Below are 22,415 nucleotides of genomic sequence, written 5' to 3' on the forward strand. Positions count from 1 at the left end.
ACAATGAGATCGATGTTTCAATTATATTTTAGAACAAATATCCCACTGTCCAAAGCACAACGAATATCTGCTTCGCGGCAAAATCAGACAAGATCGTGGTACGTTCCTGTGCGGGCTCATAATACTGTATTCATGTTGTCTCAATATTATAAATATATTCATTATGATTCTTCAATTTGCGGCCTGTGGTTTGAGAAATAGTGGTTTTCTAAGTAGGACATATTCGCGTATATTCTGTCCTTTTTGGACAATAAGAACGTCCTTACAGGGGAAAACCCCTCTATGTGCGTTCATAATATCACGAAAATGATCCACTAATTGGGCGGTTTGCGAATATTATATTGGGTAAATTCATGTAAGTCCAATTATACCTTTGAAACTGAATGTGCGGGGGCTTACCGTTCAATAGCGAGAGGTCTTTTATAGGCTTTATGGTTTTATGAATCAAAGCTTTTCGGAAATATATGTAGGTATATATTGAGGTAAATTTAAAATTTTTCCATGCCATTTGTAGAAAAACATTCAATTAAAAATAAACATGTAGGCACTCATTTTGGTTGGTTTTATTTAATATGTATTTAATTGGACTACTTGTTTCGAAAAATAAGTTAAATAAAAGCAAACAATGATTTCAATAGAATATCACTGAAAATAAAGGAAATCTCAACGTAACAAAAATGAAAACATCAAAGACGACTTAAAAAAAATCGTACAATTTCATAAATTGGCATCGTGTCTCGTGTTATTTCTGAATATTTTCGCTGTTTATATGTTAAAGTTATCCGACCTTCAGTAACAAAACGAACCTTATTGTGGGAATGGACCTTATATTTGATTCCAGGATGATGCGGAATTCGGCCCTCCTTTTTTCTTCTGATGTTTTTTTATGAATTTGAAATAGCCGGCGGTCAAACGTTTTCCTCTTTCGGTATTGCCAAAATGTTTGCGTGCTTTAAGGGCGGATGAAAATTTCATTTCTAAGTGAGGCTCTCAAATATGTTTTCTATTAAAATATAAATGTAAAAAACTCTCTGAGCGTTCATTCAACGTAATTAGATAATAATTTTGAAACTTTTAATTTTCATTTGGCAATTCAATACAGATTCTAAAACTATAGTTGGATACATAAATCGAAATATTATATCTTGTAAATATTTTATTTACATAATGGTGTGAATAAATACCAGAAATTAAATAAGTGTATTATTATATGTAACTAGCTGACCCGGCAAACGTTGTTTTGCCTTATAAATTATTTCTAAGAAAGATAAATTATCCTAAATAACGACTGCAGCGCCATCTGCCGGGCTGATTTGTGAATCTAACCCTTCCAGGATGCCACACAAACACATACAAAAAAATTAATTTAAATTGGTCCAGTCGTTTATAGAGTAAGATCCCAGTAAATTTTGTCTAAAAAATAAAATATAAAATTTAGGGGTTAACCCTTAACATTTAGGGGGATGAAAAATAGATGTTGTTTGATTCTCCACCCTGGCCGATATGCACGCTAAAATTCACGAGAATCGATCAAGCCGTTTCGGAGGAGTTCAATCACGCACACCGTGACACGAGAATGTTATATATTAGATAATAGTTGTAAGTGTATTAATAATTGTTAAAAAAGATTACAATTGAAACTTAAAATAACCCGTAGATAAATAGTTCAATTAGCATTCGATTATGTTCCGTCACAAAATAACCATTTCAGAGAGATGATTTTTCCATATAGAACCTCGGCGCTGCTTTCTCTCACGTTCAAAGAGAGAATAAATAATAAGCAACATGACACGGCTGAGAAAGGAAAACTAACTTGTGTTCGACGAAAATATGAATCATATGCATTAACATTTGCAGCTTAATAACAATAATGGACTATTGTATGGTTTATATACCTTATTCTCTTTGATGACTCGGCGTATTTTTTTTAAATATACATACATATTTTTTTAACAAAACGGATGAACACTTACTTATCGTTATAAAATTTAAATATTTCGTAAATACGCGACCCAAACCGACTTAGAATGCATCGCGTGACATCTAATGCGTTACGTGATTTTCGTAAAAAAAAAAACGGATTTTTGCGATATATCAAAAGTAAATATCACTAATATGTAACTATAGATACCGCCTGTTATGGGCATCTATGCTATAAATTGTTTTATGTTATTGTTTGTATAAAAATTGAATGATGCGAGAGTGTGCGTGAAAACAATTATTGCACTCGCAATCTACAATGAATAAAACGATAAAATTAATTAACGTTAATATACGGCCTTTAAACTCGCCTATAAAGAGCTAAAAGCGAGACAGACGATCTCGACGAGAAATTAATTCGATGGTATCGGCAACAATAATAACGGCCATGAATCATGGGCCACAAAGGCCCCGTCGGCAAGCGAAGGTGTTAAATTTCGTCGCACAATAGCACCGGAGCGCAGTTCCGAATATCACAGTCGCGCACGGCCGCGGCTTGGGATTTATGCGGAAAGTTGGACTGCAATTAGTTTTCACTGGAGATCGGCGGTTACAATGTGAGGATGATTAAGATTCCTTTGCTATATCTGTATGTGAGAACATGATTTACGTTATGTTATTCGATGATATTGAGCCTCGTTTCCTTGTATCTAAGTCAAAATAGTATAAAAAATATATATTTTAGGTAGTTAAAGCTTAGAGTGTGGCGGTAAAAATATCACAATTCAATATGATCATCATTATCAGCCCACAGTCGTCCAATGTTGGAAATATGTAGGTCTCTCCCAATTTACAGCGCTCAGAATTCCATTGTTCCAGAATTGGTGTATCTATTTTTACTTAAGAAATGTAGCAGGAAAATCAAATATTTTCAACAGTATTCGTTTCATTCAATATATCGAAAATACTATAAAATTCAACTTTTCAAAATGGAAAATTGTCCCAGACGTCACCTTCCTCCTATCTTTATTTTTCAAGGCAAACTGTCTTCTTACTTTCGAGTGAAACCCGTTATCAAATCAATTTACAAGTTTTCAATCTCTTAAAACGCAGCTGCTGCCGAGGACTCGTGAAAATATACACCACTCGACTTAATGTCGCAAGACAGTTTGCTTTTATGCGACTTTCGAACAGTGTGCAAAGTGGCATCATGTGCAGCGTGCCACCAAATAGCGGTGAGGTTTCTGAACTGGGAAAATAGCACCTGTGCCCGATAACAAACTCTTAATGAGGTAAAAAGTTACTAGCCTCAAAACTAATGAGAATTCTATATAGCAAATATATAAGATGTCGAGTGTCGAAATGGTTTTGATTATTATCTATATATTAATACGTGAAGCAAAAATTTTGTACCCCTTTTTACGAAAATTGCGCGGACGGAGGAGCATGAAATTTCTCACACATAATTCTCTATAAAGAGAATATAGTGAAGAAGTGCAGAATGGTATTTTTTTTAAATTATTAATTAATAGTACATTATATCAATAAAAAAAACACACACACACACACTACCATGTATTTGACACATACGCATACGTCTAGTTTAAGTTTCTTGTCAAACTTTTGTTGCTTATAGTCTGTGGTCAAATTGAGAAGAGGTTAATAATGTTTATTTGTCTATAGTGTAGTCTTCACGAAATCTGTGATCATAGAAGTATAATAAATAGTCTTTGACAATAGAACCATTATAATATTCAAATTTTTAATTTCAATTAATTATAGTCGAATTTCGACTACTGCGGGACCACCCGTTATTATTATTGCTCTGGTTCAGTGATGGAACTCATGGTAAATGTGATTTTAAGTGACCTTTAAAGATAAGGTTCAAGAAGGTAGAAGAGATGATTAGAATCACGCGTGCAGCCTCGGAATACGACTTACTATCACTTGAGCACCAGCATGACTGCATCGCTTTATATGAGTACACTGATATTATGTTCAAAGATACATTGAATTTATTACCTATCTATACTATAATATTATAAAGAGGAAAGATTTGTTTGTTTGTTTGTTTCGAATAGGCTCCGAAACTACTGGACCGATTTGAAAAATTCTTTTTCCATTAGACATTGTCCCAGATGAACATAGGCTACTTTTAAAAAAAAAAAATATTTTTTTTTGTTTGTTTTAATGTTTCCGAAGCGAAGCGAGGGCGGGTCGCTAGTCACGTATAAAGAACTAATTCACTTGTAAGAAATGCGTAAACCATTATGATGGCTATACAATCTATTTTTTTGTTTATTTTCTTTATTTACATTATTAGGTTTTTTAGATTAAACGTAAAATGTTAATAGTTTATGTGTATTTGTTAACATTATACAATTGTATTATTTTAAATTGTATTATTTTAATGAGTTTATTCCTTTGCAAATCGTACTTAATCCCCACTGGGGAGGTATTCGTAGAAATTTAAAGTACATTTATCTGTAGCACATTCAAAATCACCGATCTGTTCAACTCGCAAAGAAATGTCTCGAACTTTCATTACTTTTAAGCCCTCGTTACATCCGAGAAGTTTTAACGAGGCCCAATCGAATGCAGACAATAATAAAAATATCTTAAATGGCGAGGAGGGACGTGAAACTAACTAGTAACCATTTACTGCGACGGGAATATAATTCGAAGGAGGATTGTTTCGTTAAATTCTTCAGGTTTATTTTTCTTCAGAGGAATTTCGTTTCACAACGACGCTGAAAATTCTAGAACAATGGAATTCTGAGTGCTGTAAATTGGGAGAGATCTACATATTTCCAACATTGGACGACTGAGGGCTAATACCGATATGATGTCAACTTTAACTACCCAACCATATTTTATCGAAACTACATTGACATAGATAAAAATCCAAAATAATACCAGGCCCAAAAACCTGAGTCACTTAACAAATTATTGAAAAAAATATTCATAAAGAACTATGTAATTGGATATTCGATTATTATAAGTTTGTTTTCTTATCAAACTTGATTTTCTTCTAGTTCAATCACAACGAGCACACGCTGTTTGTGGTCCAGTGGGGATGCAGGGAGGGGTGCACCAGATGACTCACCATGGGGTGGTTAAAATCAATAAGTCGGCTCGACTCGGCTCTCACGATCGTGCTCCGCATTTTTCCGAGTGTTTGCTTAATTAATTGGGCGCGATAAATATCTTCGTGTAATTGGTAATTATGTAATCGTCGTGAGTTTCGTTTCCAGTTTATTGTTTTATTGGGATCCTTTTCTGGGCTACCTTTATGGGTTTCAGCACTTAAACAATTAGTTTATTTTAATACAGATCTGTATTGGAAAGGTTTTAGTGAGCGAGCCTAGTGAATCTAGACGCAATATTTATAAAAATGTTAATACACGAAAAAAAGTTCAGCAAGCAATGTAAAGCAATTGGGAATTACGGTGCGCGCGTTCAACGATGCTTTGGATTATGTACCAGCATCCTTATTCCTAGTTCAACAAAAGGTTAACAAAATATAAACTTATAATATATAAAAAATAAGTCAAACATTTCCACATAAGGTATGCATCGTTGATTATCGGGATCAGTTCCTATCGTTGCATTCAGTTATGTGGTCTGAATGTATGATTTTAGCGAAAAAAGGTACACGTGTTATAATAGACCTATGAACCCTTTATGTTACAATTCTTATTACATTATATTGGTTGAGAAGATATCGCGATTCACGTGAAACCCGTAGGCATTATAAACTGAATACCATTGCGCAACTTGAGACATGAGGCAGTCTTTGTTTCTGGACCCTTCTCCTCAGATCAGAATACAGAAATTTTTGGCGGCAGAAATGGGTAGAATCGTTCTATTGACCTGTATGAACTAATTTAACAATCCCTCTATGAAATATAATAGTAGCACGATAAATTATGCATGGAAATGCATTGAACATTTTCTTAATATAACTTGCAATGAGTTTAGGACTAGTGCATACTACAGAACCATTGAATACGAATATTTTTATTGCAAATTCCGCCCGGACGAGTTCTGTCACGGAAACGCCCGCCGCTGTTAATCGTTTGGTGTTGACAATGTCAGTAATGACGAAGGAAAAGTCGGGATTGCCGGAAAATTGTGAAATATCTATACTACTATTATAAAGCGGAAGAATTTGTTTGTTTTTAAACCTGAAGTTGTCTCAATTATGTTTTTTTTTATTGTTCTCCATAATGTTTGTTTCGTAATTCAAATTCGATCAAAAATCAGTAACTCGAGTAAAAAATAAATTCTCACGGTAGTTCCTTTCGAGCTCATATTCTGCTCATACCTGTAAGATTAATTCAAACATAAGGTATCTAAGTAATAAAAAAAAGTAGCATATTTATTATTTCTGCGTTCATTAACACTTTGTATTTTCATTGTAGTTAAGTTTACTAATTAGGTACTATGTTGTGTTAATAAATTAAGTATGAAAATAAATATATCCCCAATGACAATTTGTTTACAAAAAACATTTCTTTCAACTAAAACAATACACAATATCTATATGTAACTTTAAAGTATTTATATATTAATACGTGAAGCAAAAACTTTGTATCCCTTTTTACGAAAATTGCGCGGACGGAGGAGTATGAAATTTTCCACACTTATAGAGAATATATAGAGAAGAAGTGCACAATGCTATTTTTTTTTAAATAATGCATAGAAGATACATTAAATCAATAAAGAAAACATTACACACACTATATACCATGTATTTGATGCACACACGCATGCATACTATTTATTGTCAACCTTTTGTTCTTGACGTCTGTGGTCAAATTGAGAATAGATTAAATATTGTTTGTCTTTATTAATATTTTTTTATAGTGTAGCCTTGGCGAAATTTGTGATTATAGAAGTATAAAATACAATCATAATAGTGTACAAACTTACAATTCCAATTAATTATAGTCGAATTTCGACTACTGCGGGACCTCTAGTAATTTAAAATGTGTGCTTTAAGTAATTTTCATTTGGCGTTTAATGGCGACGAATAGCAGTTAACTCGGTCCCTTGGTCGAACTCGAGGGTTAATCGTCAACGTAATGGGGCAGTAAGTGTATTGTAATGCTTAATATGTTTTAGACACCCTTTAGTTTGCCGCAGATGTGCTGCGGTACTGTTCGTGGTGGAGATATTAAACATTTAAAACATACCATTCGATAAAATTAAGTCATAACAACGAGTTGTAAGTATGTAAAAATTGTTTTGTGTTTATATAACGCGTGTATGGTCTATTTTATGAATTGTTATGTACGAGTATGTATGTAGGTATGGTATCCTATTTTAAAACAATTTTATGTTGATACTATTATTGATATTTGATACAGATGTTTATTAAATTTCTAGAGCCTTTTTTCATTTTATCAAACCTATTAATTAAGCTTAAGCGCACTAGTGGAACGTACTGTGTCCTTTTTCTGACATGATACTGTCGTCACTAAAGAATATGAAGGCGCTAAACGCTACAGAAAAAAAAAATGTTGATCCTAAGTTTATTTTATAACTTTTTTTTATTTTTTTATTGCTTAGATGGGTGGACGAGCTCACAGCCCACCTGGTGTTAAGTGGTTACCGGAGCCCATAGACATCTACAACGTAAATGCGCCACCCACCTTGAGATATAAGTTCTAAGACCTCAGTATAGTAACAACGGCTGCCCTACCCTTCAGACCGAAACGCATTACTGCTTCACGGCAGAAATAGGCAGGGCGGTGGTGGTACCTACCCGCGCGGACTCGCAAGAGGTCGTACCACCAGTATTACAACTTTGAGTACATATATTAAGTAAGTAAAATCATAAACTCAAATTCTTCAAACGCCCAACAGTTTGGGATATTTCTTATCCTAAAGTCGGCAGATAATAAAATGAGAGCCAAACGATACGACGCTTCAATTTATGGGACATCGTAAAACCGATCTCAGGCAATGACGTTTTCAACTTTTGGCGCCATAAAAATATTGTGAAACCGTAACCATGACGACGTTCGATGTATTTTCGAGCCGACAATCGTTGAAAGGGTTCGGGGTGAACTCAAGTGCGTTGGAAACAAAGAGTACTTTGTACCCCACATACAGGTAAATAACGCATCCATAGTACAGAATTATTACAGTAATTTCATTTTGTTTATGTGTACTACATATGAGTCGACTATTATCAAAGCCGGCAATCTGACTTTTGGATAATTATTGGTAAATCAGAAAAAACGAATTATTGACTTTGTATTCCATTGGCAGTCACAAAACTCTTCGGAACGACATCTTAGATAAATAACAGGTTAACTATTAACCTTTATTTAATGCAGGTTTTGAACCGTATTCTTTGAAGGAGACGATTATATTCAAATCAATCTGTATTGAAATATCAATAATTTTTTTTTGTCCAAATGCACAGATTGCCACCTTTGATAATAGACGACTCATATGCAATATGGTCGATGCTAATATTATATATTCAAAAGTAACACTATCTATTACGTTCCCATTCCTAAACCATTGAATTGATAATATCGAATAACACAAAAAATCTAAGCGGATTTCGATGAAATTTACAAAAACGATTTATGAACTATATTAAAACAATACTTTTATCATGGTAAATAACGGGACGCGGGTAAAATCGGGTATATCTTCTATATATAGAATCTATAAAGTGATAGTATAAGAACCCTTTTACTCGGAAACGCGATTCATTCTTTTTGAAGTATAATTTAACGCGCTTGACCCGCGACGAACGTCTAATTATTCTACAAATATTGTGAAAAGGAATTTCAAATTTGTTGTGAAATCCTTTTATGACAGTTTTAATTTCAAGCCACCAAGTTTAATAACCTCTTTACAGAATATATTTTATTTAATTGATGACTTTTAAAAGAGCAGTAATCATATTTGAAAATGTATTGTCCCTGGAACTTTAATATTATTCTCTTTTCGTTTCGCCCCTTCATAGCGAAACAATATCAACACTTAAATTTTCACAACCGCGTGTTTCATCACAAAAAGAAAAAGCAATATAACACAGTGAAAAGCCAAGTTTTATTGAAAATAGTTTACAGTACGGAACATTGTTTTGCTTATCGGGAGATCTTCATGAAGCGCGCCCGTATTGTTTTAGAAAATATTGTATGTGTAATTAAATTTTACATCGAATAGAATATTCCGTGAAAGATTTAATGGTATACTTCAAAAGTTTCATGCTCAAGTTTGATGTTTAATTTATGGAAAAATACAACTAGATGGGAGAAAATCTAAAGCTTTGTATACATATTATGAACAATATTGTTATTTTATTTTAGCGATTGCTAGTGAATTTTTAATTCTTGGTGCGTATGTGTGTATAAGTGTTTGTGCTTTTTTTGTTGCCCTTTTAGGCAGACGAGCACACGGCCCCCCTGACGGTGAGTGGTTAGCGTCGCCCATGGACTTCAGCAATGCCAGGGGCAGAGCCAAGCCGCTGCCTAATCTTTTGACATAACTACAAAAGGAATACTTTTCCATGTTATTTCACTCGTCAGTAAAAAGCATTTTATTGTACAGAACCATTTTACTTCTACGTAAAATATACGTTGATGCTGTTCGTTGAATTTATTTACGTACATTGAAAATTATTCTATTCATATATCCATTACTCATGTCATATTCAAATGGTAATGGAATAGGAATGAAAGGATGCGATACATTTCGTTTATATGGAGTGTTCCATTCGATTTAGTACCAATACATTTTTATGATAATTTATTAAGTGCTTAAGGTGTACGCTTTAATTATATTGAACCTACTTTTATCATTATCATATTTTATATCTCAACTAGTTTTTGCCCGCGACTTTGTCCGCGTGGAATAGTCACTTTGGCGTATCTACATATAGCGTAAGCTCTCAAAAGGAAAAAAAATATCCCGATTTTGAAACATTCTTTATTGGTGCTCAGCTTGGTCGTATTGGTCCTATTAGTCTTAGCGTAATGTTGCATAAAAGCCTTGCTCAAAAGATGAGCTATTTGACACTGAAATAATTTTTCAAATCGGACCAGTACTTCCTGAGATTAGAGCGTTCAAACAAACAAACTCTTCAGTTTTTAATAATAGTATAGATAGTATCATACTATCTGAAGATCAGAATCGCTCGTGATGCATATTCATTGAATGCGTCAACAATAAGGAAGTAGTAGTAGTAATCAGTAACGGTCGTCAAATTTCCACCAACACGAAGTCTGAAATTTTATATTAGTATATCTGTACTAATATATAAATCTAGAGTGGTTTTTATGGATGTTCCGTTATAACTACTGAACCATGTATCCGATTGAAAATACATGTACTTAATGGATAGGCTAATATTATGAGTGTTGGACTCCCTAATAACAATGACAATAAATAATAATATTAATTTTAAATGACCAGCGAAGCGGGCGAGTGTGGCTAGTTATATATATTATATTATCATAAACGTACCTGACTGAGACTATCCCCTAAACTCTCTTCTCCATCGACAGGCCTGAATAAGTGTGCATCTTTAATAGGTAAGTCTCTTGATCGCTGCCTCCTCTGCTGGGCCTCCTTCATCGCTTGATTCTGGAGTCTCTCGAAGAACTCTCGAGGCTTCAGCGGGGGTGGCTCGTCGTCGGGAGGCGGCGGGGGGGGTGGCGGCAGTCTTGTGCGGGGTGAGCTGCGTAGGAGGCACCGCTCGTCGTCTTCCGTGGAACGCTCATCGTGCTCGGAGTCGGTACTGCGACTGTCGCGTCTCCTCACGCCTTGGAGGTGCGGTTCCAGAAAAGTCGCATTTCTGTAACAATGAATTTTAACATCAAAAGGGGTTAATGTCGTGTTTTTGAATTTATTTTTTTATTGCTTAGATTGGTGGACGAGCTCACAGCCCACCTGGTGTTAAGTGGTTACTAGAGCCCATAGACATCTACAACGTAAATGCGCCACCTTGAGATATAGCTTCTAAGGTCTCAGTATAGTTACAACGGCTGCCCCACCCTTCAAACCGAAACACATTACTGCTTCACAGCGGAAATAGGCAGGGTGATGGTACCTACCCGTACTGACTCACAAGAGGTCCTACCACCAGGTTTTCTCGAGACCCAGACGTTATAAGACAAAATTGAAACAAAATCTTAGGTATTTCTTTTATAGTGACTACGATAACCATACAGTAACTATTTCATATAATTTTTTTTTTATCAATGACGTTAAAGTAATTTTCTACATATCCGATTTTTTTCAAAAAGCGTTATTGTCGCGAAAGACGTAACGAAACTCATTTAGAATAATTGTAATTTAATCGATTGTTACTATAAACATTAGTAAGCGAATTCCGAGTTTATAAACTGCAATTTAATGGCAGTCTGGTCCAGCTTAATGCACATTAACCAAGATTTATATCCCCAAGCTCGGTTGCTATATGTGTATTAATTAAAAGGCTACACACGCCACCAGACCACATGTAGGTAAGTGCGTTGGGCTCGCCAATTACCGAACTCAAAAGGATTTCGGAAAGTTGCTGCGCTAAGTTTCCGTCAAGTTTTGCGGACAGATTTATGGGCACAGTTATTAGGTCGGAGCTTAGAAGAAAACAGAATATATACAGCACACCCAGAATTTGTTAATACGATTATTCTGGGAAGTAAGTGTACTGTATTATAAATGTGTATCTCTATACCGCATGAAGTTCGTGATCGTTTTATTCTAGGTATGTTTATTAAAATCACTAGCACTGTAAGAGAAACTTCAATATCTATGAATATCACCATATCGATACATCAGAACCAAATTGTCAAAAGGCAAAATTCAATATTAATTTGAAAATGAAATTTCTTATTCTGAATCAGTTCGTCAGTGAAATAGGTGTTGAATTTGTGAATAGGATCGATTCGAAAAAATATGAGCAACATTTTATTTGTAACTTTAAACATTTAGCTAACTGACAAAATGCAGCTTGTTGCAGTACGGTTCCGTAGTATCGATACAAAATAGACTATACTGCATAATATAATATATCATATTGAAGCTTATTACTTTAAACGATCCTCTCGAAGCAGAAATCGAGAGTTCCTAAGCGTTATACGGGAAAACCGAACATGACGACATAACCGAAATAATAGACTGGAAAACTATCGGCAAGGACAAAGATCAGTGGAAAAGACTGGAGGCGGCCTTCACCCGAGGAGGGGTCAATACTCAATAACAAAAACTAACTTTTACTAACATTTAGACAAAAAGCAAAACATTAATAACTAACTAAACATTAACAAACAAATACCACATTTGAAATGAAAGTTAAGGATAACGAAATACAGGCTTTTTTATTTATTTATTTTTTATACGGGAAAAAAGAGAATTTTCAATATAATTAATACAAATGAAGTGTTACAAAGAGGAGTAAGTAATTAAAAAGAGAATTTTCAATATAATACAAATGAAGTGTTACAAAGAGGAATAAGTAATTAAAAAGAGAACTTTCAATGTTAAACGTCAACCCACACGAAATCAAGTTACGCCGCATAAGCAAGCGCTTTAACCACAACAACCTATTAAATTCTGTATAGCTCATCTCTTCTAGTGACAAACTCCATTTATCCAGCCTCGTGGATTTGACGTTAAAAATGAATGTTATTTAACGTTGGCCGGTTTTGACACCGCGACGACACTCAATTTGTAACTGACATGCGTACGAACGGCCGTAACGACCGTATCATGCGCGATTGAGTTAAAATTAATAGCAATATCAGTGATTTATGAATTTTCAAGCAAAATCCCAAACATCAGATTACATTGTAGATTAATAGGTGGTTATCATTCAAGAACCGTTTCGCGCTGAGAGGAAGCATATTTTTGAAATTCTATCTACGCATTAGTGCATGTAAGGGCGGTGGAAACGTGACAAGCGTTAATGTTTTTTTTTTGTCCCTACACCCTGACTTCTCTATAAAATGTACAAAAATGTAAATTGCCATGTTGAGATTTTTTTCTTAAAGATACCAATTTTCGTCGCTGGGTCTTTTAAAGCTTGTTAATCTCCAACTAGTAAACTAGTTTCAATTAGAGCTGCCTTTGTGATTTTGTCTTTCGTTTTTTTTTGGACATTATTCTATTATTTCCGACGTTCGAATACTATAAAATTTTTGTGGTCAAATGAACGACTAAGGGGATTTATTCGTCAATATTGAAATTAAAAACAGGCGAGTTGAAACAGCAAAAGGAGTTTTATTTATAACAAAAATTGACTATTCGCTATTTCAATTATGTCTGGCGAAAATCGAAGAAACTACTAAAATCTCAGATTTGAAATTTTTGTCAGAAAGTCGATAATAGTAACAGTTTTCTAAAGTAATTACACCATATATCTTAAGTTCTTAATGTTTGTGGACCTTAATTTCTACAAGCTATGTTTATATAAACTTTGATTATGTGGTTTTAGTAGGACAGGTAGATAAGAATGTTCAACTCTAACTAAGTTTACTGATTGTTATTTGTGAGATTAAGGGGACTAATTCCTTTTTCAAACAAATTAAAAACAGGTTTGGTCGAAATCTAATAAAAAAAACATTCATAATTTTGCTTTAAAGTAATTACATACGTCGTACATGTCGAAAAATTTATAAATATAATAATTTCGGATAATTTCAGCCAACTCCAAACGAAGAATATCCCACCAAAAAGAGATCACGCGTTACCCCACGGCAATTACGTCAGTCTGGTGGAGTAATTAATTTAAACGTCATGTGTGCTTCAAATTTGTAACAGGTGCATCGATGAAAGCCTTAATTAATTTTAATGCGTGTATACGTTACGTAAATCATATGCCTCAGTAATTAAGAGAGGTTTGCGGCTGACCGCGGGTTGAATATTGCGGGAAAACTCGAGGGCTGTAAGTAGCCACGTATCAACCCACTAAGTAAATAATAAGTGGATTTTAATTACTTTTTGTATCTATTTATGATGTTTAGTTTAAATGTTGGTAGAACGAGTGAGGTTACAAGTTATTCACGTCTTGAATCTTTCACTTCATCAACAAGGGTTAACTGGAAGAGAATGCCTGCATGGCGTTAAGTTTGCCTTTGTACAATGTTTTTGAGCAATAAAGAATTTTCAATCAATCAATCAAGAATACCTGAACCCATAGCCACAATGCCATCAGTCAGGCGACCAGGCCTCATGACAAGTTTCCGCACCTAAAGTGCACGCTATGTGAGTCTTGACTTAAGTCGTGCAAGTGTGGTACATTGTCGGTAGCGCGCAGCGTAGCTTCAATATCCTCAGCTCGCCCAACGACCATCACCGGAATTAAACTGCCTCATTATAACAGACTCACAAGACGCCCTCCAAACAGGCAGGATAACTTCTTTTTTTTATTACATTACCTAGCGCTCAGTGTCTATAATATACTATAAATAGCTGCTATAAGTAATTAAGCTACCTTTGCAGTTGCATCCAATAAGTTGTCTTTCTATTTGAAAAACTAATTTAATTTACGATCAGCTTGTAATAAAAGAAAGTAGAAGAAAAGAGGGTAGATGAATAACATTTTTGAATAATATTTTTTTGATTAATTAATATTAACTAAACAGTACAAATAAGTAAGTTAAGTAAAGTTCTATGAAATGCGCTCGTAAAAACCTAAAATTTTACCGTAACAAACTATATGGCTTAAATACTCCTACCGCAAATTTTCAAGTAACAATTAAGTTAAGTAAATTCAGTTTTTGTTTTTAATTAAGCTACCGGTTCATTGTAAAATCTCGAACGAAGATTAAAATCCCGGAAAAGCATTATTAGTACCCACGTTCGAGCATTATTTGCACGCAGGTTCGCGTTGTGAGATTAATTGCAAATGCCTCGCACGCATTACAGAGAAATATATTTTTCGGAAGATAGGGTTGTCACGCACTCGAAAAAAAACTTACGTATTGATCATTTGTTTTTAAATGTATTCGTCAGTAGTGATATTCACCAAATAAAAAAGTATTGACTTAATAGGTAAGCGTCCCTGCGTGGGTACGAGTATGATATTGTTACGCCTGTAAGAGTAACGCCATCTATCGCCGAATAGTCGAACGAATATTGAAGGATCCAGAATGCTCGAGAATCACAACGCCATCTATTTACAGATAGCGGAAACTACGACTAGAGATGTGTAGAATATTCTCGATAATTCTAGGGATGTGGTATCGGCTATAAAAGCGTTGTAGAGATGGCACGCAGTCAGTCAGTAATCGGAACTATTCGAAGCAAAACAGCGAACGGATCACTTGAAGCGAAGCGGAACAAGCAAATTGAGTGTTTTAAAGTGTTTGTGAAGTGTTTTAAGTGTTCTAAGTGTTGAATACAGTTTTTAGTTGTACTTTGGTGAAATTTTATTTATCCCGAACCCCAGCGCGTAACAATATATATAATAATATATGTATACAGTTTAAAAACAACAAAAGACACACTTAAATAGCAAATCGAATACCATTAATGACATCATTTTTATTATTCTGGTGATACTGGTCAGGATATCAGAGCGAAGTTATAAAATTATTGCATTGTCATCGATCCTCGATGCGTTTGTAGGTATATACATACAATATAGTATCCGCGAGTATAATGGATAGTATGTTAATCAACGATTATGGTTTAATGGACGACAATATCTATATTAATTTATTCTGAAACATCTAACTTTTTGTCAAAGTACGAATACCTCTTCAGTCCTTTTAAATAATCGAAAGAATTCAACCCTAATTGGAGTGTTTGTTTCTGTATTGTTTGTCGTAGGTTTACAGCAGCCCTAATGGGCCGGCTTTTGTTTTTCTTCATTTACTGACCGCCTCCGGTGCTCTCCGCGTTGCTACACAAAAGAATTTTCCCGAAATAGCTTAGGTTAATTTGATATGATGGAGTTAGTTCTTTATGTAAGTTATAGTTATTACCAACATTTATCTCGTTTAACTATATTACGTTAACGTAAGAAAAATATTTTTTTTTGTTATATTTACAATAGATTTATCTTTTTTAGAAAATGAGATAGGCAGACGAACTTGCCGTTTTCATAGCGTTATGGGTTACAAGAAAACATGAACAACACAGTGTGAATGAAATAATCTTAAAACAGTTTTTTTTGAATTATTAAATTAATATTGAAATTCGAAAGTTCCCATGACAAAGACAATATAAATCTCGTGCAAATGTGCATAAGACATATCCTACTACTATGGAATGTCCCATTCGGTGTAGTGGAAATAGTCGAATTGGCGCGTGAATGCTGCATCTGTCACAAAGGGATCGCTCGCGTGCCGAATGCAATCGCGTCGTGAATAGAAAGGCTTACCGATGCTATATCGTACTATAGCGCTTGTTCCTTACAAAAGAATTCGATTTTGAAGAAACACGTAGTTCTTAAACCGAGAAGCGTTGAAGAAGATTTCCTCAAACAGGCTAGTTGTGTTAAATCTTAGGGGTTCAATATATAATTAGTGTGGATAATTTTATTAAGACTGCGATTTTTTTAAGTTATAATTGAGAAATACCGTTTCTCTCTCTTTGCCTAGCTATGCATAAGACATGGTAGTGGCTTCGGTTTTCCTTATTTTTCTCCTCAACTTCGCTCTGTCTTCGACATTATGTCAGTACTATTGCATTCTCACTTGTCCTTCAACACTACATCTTTCCATATTGTCTTTGATCTTCCTCTAGGTCGCCAATCGGGGATGTCAAAGTGCATGCTAAATTTGCGACGTAGTTTGTTGGCATCCTTTTCATGTGAGTGTGACCTTACCATTTCAGCCTATTCTCCTGCATCTTGTCTTAAAGAATTCCGTTTAATATCAGAAAACAGTGATCTGAACATATCTCAAATAAACGCTAAACTATCTAAAAACGTATCGTAATTTTTGATATTTAAAATTATGCGAATCGATTTTATTTAAACTTCAAATCTCAATGCGTTCGTGTCGAAATAAATATAGTGTTGGAGCAGAATAACTTCGAAACTTTGTACCGGGGGTACGTTCGAGTATCAATAGTTAAGTGTTAGCTGGAGTATTACGTGTAGAGCGGTTGAAGTGTGCTCAGATGAATCGATACCGAACACTCCTGCGCCCGACGACAGACTATCCTCTTTGTAACACTTGATTTATGCCTCGAGACGACAATTAATACAATAGTTATCTTCGGTATTCTATAAACTCAGTTATTTGTTGATACCAGTAGCTATCGGTTACTCAATAACGAACATTAAAATTTATAGTTTCTCAGACTTTGTTAAACAAACGTGACAAAAGTCAAACGCATGAAATTCCTGGAATTCCGCATGGAATTCATGAATTCCAGTACATACATGTGTAGAAATAGGAAATATATGTCATTTCAGCTACCAGGTGATACATAATCCATCCGGGTAGGTAATGGGCATAAGACGGCGGTCTCTAACAGATAGCTACTGGACACTATTACTATAAGATGCCGCTTTTGTTATATACTAAACTGCTTTTTGAGAGAAAACCGCCAACGTATTCACATATTTTGTTTTAATTTACGTTACTTATTCATGTATTACTTGTAAGTTGTAATATAAACACAACGGAGAGTCAATAAATTGATAAAAAATTCCATTACTTTCTCCTCATAAATGCGTAATAAATATTATTTATTCAGAGAATCAGTTCAAGGTCCGCCTGGTGTGCAGTGAATAATCTATAAAGATCACTACGCGAACATGAAGTCGAAGTTTCATTTGTACTATATAACAGCTATCCCACCTTTCACACTGGCGACAGACTGCTTAGCGGCAGCAACGGATTATAATGCTTAGGATGATGGTACCTATTTTTTCTTTCCTACCTAAGCTGAGATTCTTGAGAGGCTATATCAGCGTAACCTTAACTAGTAGGTGAGCTCACGGGGCTCAAACCTGATGACGTTGCTAACGCGAACCCTAGCAAGAGCCGTGCTTCGCAGAATCTACCACCGGATCGGAAACGCGACCCACTGAGAAGATCCGGCGAGAAACTCAGTGGGCTGGTACCTATTCATGTCAGCTTACAAAACACCTTATTTTACTACCTCTTTCTTCTTACTAGTTTTAGGCACTGCACTAATAATGAGACTTTAACAAAATGTCGCAAGATTCACGGTTTGATTGTAGGCAGCGGCTTAGCTCTGCCCCTAGGGCATTGCTGAAGTCCATGAGCGACGGTAACCACTGACCATGAGGTAGGCCGTATGCTCGTCTACTTACAAGGGCAATAAAAAAAAAGTGCTCTGTGAGCTCTTTGCTCAACTTACACTACAGCATCGTATCTATCCTATTCTTCAGCCCACAGACGTCCACTCCTGGACATAGGCCTCCCCCAAGCCTCTCCACAACGACCGGTTCTGAGCTGCTTGCATCCAACATCGTTACTGTTTTGTTTAATATTTTAAAACTACAACGATTTTATTTTCACTGTAATGATCCTATGATTGTATAATTGTATGATTGACTCTCTATGGTTGTCTCCTGTTTTACGTATACCAGAAATACACAGGAGACCAGAACAAATAACCTCAGACTCCTAACATTATTCACAAATATACCATGCAATCAGCAAGGTGATGAAATGATTAAAAATTAAGTTGTAATTTTCGAATACATAACGTACGTGATATGTAAAATTCAAACCCCGCACGGAAAGCTTCATATAATAAATATAATAGCAGCTCTAATAACAGTGCCCCTGTTGACGTCTCTAATGCGATTATAACGGCACCACGGCTCTTAGTGATGCTGCCTGGCTTTTAGTCTGGCTACATTTTAATATGAAATTTCTAGCTTTTAAAGTGACGTTCTCGCAAATTTCGTTTACGTGGAAGCGTTGTTAATTAACGGGGTGCTGGATGGAAAAGTTATTTGGTGTGTCGTCGTATTTTTAATGTTGAAAAGTCATCGTTTGATTTAAATCAAAAGATATTTACAGTTAGAATGAGTATATCAGAGGAAGTGTGAAAGTGGCCCCGGTAAACAAAAAATTAAGGAGCGGACGGTTAGCGTGGTATGGACATGTGATGCGTAGAGAGGAGATGCATGTGACTAGGGGATGTATGGAAATGTTAGTGCAAGGTAGAGGGGGAAGAGGTCGACCGAAGAAGACATGGATGGAGTGTGTGAATGACGATATGAGAGAGAGAGGAGTGAGTGTTGAGATGACGGCTGATAGAAGAGAATGGAAGAGAAAAATTAACTGTGCCGACCCCACCTAGTGGGATAAGGTGCAGAAAAAGAAGAAGATTTACAGTTAGAATAAATCACGGTCTCTACTTAAACTAGGTTTCACTCATACCTATTTTAATTATAAAATTGAGTATTCGAAACAATACAAAATGTAACTTATCGGCATATGTATTTAAACAGCGGCTTTTCTCAATACCTGTAAAATGAAATAAATTACTATAAATTTTCGTGGTTGTTTATTTTAAATCTGTATATGTATTTAAAGAAAAAACAATTAGGCTCTTCAATTTGTACGAATTAATTACTTATTTAAAGTATTGCACGGTAGTTACTGAGCTAAGCTACATCTTATTTAGTGTTTGCAGAGTACCGTGCCAAAGGGTAGCATATCTCCGAATTTCACTGTGAACAGAAACAAAAGAGGGCTTTAAGCGTATTTCCGATTGTGCTCACCGGCCCGGAATGACCCTACACTGCCCTACAGTTTCCGCGATAAAGTCAAAGCTGATAGGTGCCTTGGTAAATGACTCAGTAAACATTACAGGGTTATCTTTAAACGAAGGAAATGTCATAGTCGAAGAAATTCTTTCGTTTTACTGATATGAAGTTGAGATCACTATTTTTGAGTGTATGTACCGATAATTATTATGGTTTTGTTTGTTACTTTGTAAACACAAAGCCTTACAGAGGCTATATATTTTTTATTTAATGAAGGCTTTTGATTAGGGCTATGTCTATTATCTATAAGAATACAATAAAAAGCTAAGACATCCGTTATACGAGTATTAGTTTGATTTAACTTCAAACTAACTCTCGCGAGGATTTTGTTTCATTTTTAGAATTCATAATTCACTTTCCTTAAAAGACACGTATTGATTAGTATTTGAACAAAGTTCGCAACTACTTAATTATAAAAGCTATCAACATTTCACTTACATCACTTTCATTCAAGCACCTTGGTGAGAGAACAAATAGGTTCAACCTTAGCTGATAGAGCGAATAATTATGTAAAGTGAGACGATGTCGAGACGACAAAGTGCATAGGGACGTAGTCGTATAGTTCAAAGACTAATAGTAATAAGACTATCCTGCTCTCTCACATAGTTTTGTCGTGAAGCATGAGAGGGAAGGTGAGTTTGAGAAAGTTAAATTACTTATGAATTTTATGTTGTACAGATCTAGAGCTTAATCTCTTAAGGATTAAAGAGGGTCGATCAAAGAGAACAAAATGGGAACAACCCGACTTCGGTTAATATATAATGAGAGATTCGTTAAATCCTTGTGTTTACATTAATTTAGTGAATATAAGGGTACCCGCGACGGGCCTTAGTCGAAGTTGTTCTTGTTTATTCAACAGGGTATTTTAATACGACGTTGGCAAAGAGTTAATTAAGAAATTGCTATTAGACTTGGGAGTGTGTTGCGTGATACTTTTTGTAGTCAGTCATCAGTTTTTATTTTATTTTTAGTTCTTAGATCGGTGGAGGAGCTCACCGCCCACCTGATGTTAAGTGGTTACAGGAGCCCATAGACATCTATCTACAACGTAAATGCCGCCACCCATCTTGACATATGGGATCTAAGGTCTCAGTATAGTTACAACGGCTGCCCCACCCTTCATAGGTGGGGTGGTGGTACCTACTACCCGTGCGGACTCACACGAGTTCCTACCACCAGTTTTTAGAATATATATTTTTTTATAGTCTCTTTCAGTCGTTCAAGATTATTTGAGTCAAAATATTATTGTTGATATTGTTCTCATAATAATAATAGTATTGTTCATAATAATTAATATTGTTAATAAAAAAAAACACTCCGAAATTAAATCTATAAGTTTCCTTCGAAGTGATTATTAAGGTCTTAATTTAATCTTGTAAAATTTCGAATTTTGATCATTGATGTGTTGATGAAGTTTATTCAGCGTTCCGATTTTAGGTTAACGAAAATCACGAGCCTATTTTGGTGAAACAATTCATTCGCAGCGGTTACTTCCAGTGGCTTATAGCCAGTTTGGCAACAAGCATCTGGCTATGCCAATGCCAAACTATGATGTGTGGTCAGACGTTTCGTAAATTTTTGTGCATTGGAAATATTCCTACAAAGTATTTAATAGTTAAATCGTATTGATGAGGGAATGGTATGAGGGAATTGAGTTGATTGGGAATTGATTGGGTATGAGGGAAAATATGAGGGAATTCCATTGCATCCAAAACCCATTGGAAATCAAAGAAACCGTTTAAAATACGGTAGAATTGAGCCGTAAAATTGGTCTTTACTATTTTTACGATTCGCAAGAACTACAGGCGTAATAACTACAGGCATTCTATACAGTGTATTGTGTCTTTATTATAGCAATTTGTTTGACACGCCCACAGCTCCGATGCTTCCTGAAGATTGGCCTCGCTTCTCTAATTAGTAACTAGTTTTGCTACCTGTTCCTCTCATTTGTTTTGCAATAACATTAAGCGTGAGAAGGATGGAAAATAAGTAAAATATCAGCACGTATCGATAATAGGCAGCATTACTTGCTGATGCTGTGTGCTGGAAACGTAATTGTATATTAATAACGGTATTGATATCAATACATCTATACTAATATTATAAAGAGGAAAGATTTGTTTGTTTGTTTGTTTCGAATAGGCTCCGAAACTACTGGACCGATTTGAAATTTTTTTTTTCCATTAGAAGCCGACATTGTCCCTGATGAACATAGGCTACTTTTTTTTTTTTTGTTTCATGTGTGTTTTAATGTTTCCGAAGCGAAGCGAGGGCGGGTCGCTAGTCAAATTATAATAAATCTATATCTGTGCTTATATTTCTAAAATCATATTTTTAAGCTTTGGGGAATAAAGAGAACAGTTATTATAAATGAAGTAGAAAAATTGTGTTTTTGTTAATTTAGGTTTCTGACTATACAGCTAATTTTAATTACTGTAGATCTTGTTAAAGATTTGAAAGTTTCAAACTTATCAATGAAAACAATACGAGTATTTATAATTTTAGTCGAAGGGTATTAAATACTAAAAAAAAGCCCACTGACTATTGACTTGACAGAATTATGGACAGAACGATATAGGTATTATTAATTTAATTAATCCATATTTTGTTCTGAGCACGTTATTTACATAGATGCAACGACCTTTTAAATCAAATGTGTGTTATCAAGGTTTTCAAGTTTTTTCTAGCATTCAAACTTGCTAGTACAGTTAGTAAATTTTTATTTCAGTTTAAATCAAAATACGTATGAAGCAATTCAAAC

General features: G+C 35.0%; 1 protein-coding gene across 22 annotated transcripts in view; it reads right to left on the reverse strand.

Annotated features, from left to right (window-relative positions):
• Nucleotides 1–22,415, reverse strand: part of LOC101743268 (protein sprint) — a 276,135-nt gene that overhangs the window by 29,529 nt on the left and 224,191 nt on the right. For all 22 annotated transcript variants that reach the window (XM_038017335.2, XM_062673629.1, XM_062673627.1 and 19 more), the window contains one exon: nt 10,414–10,744. In XM_038017335.2, coding sequence (XP_037873263.1) covers nt 10,414–10,744 — 331 coding nt within the window. The remainder of the gene's footprint in view (nt 1–10,413; nt 10,745–22,415) is intronic.

The sequence above is a fragment of the Bombyx mori genome, chromosome 18 (assembly GCF_030269925.1).
Source record: "Bombyx mori chromosome 18, ASM3026992v2".
Taxonomy (NCBI): domain Eukaryota; kingdom Metazoa; phylum Arthropoda; class Insecta; order Lepidoptera; family Bombycidae; genus Bombyx; species Bombyx mori.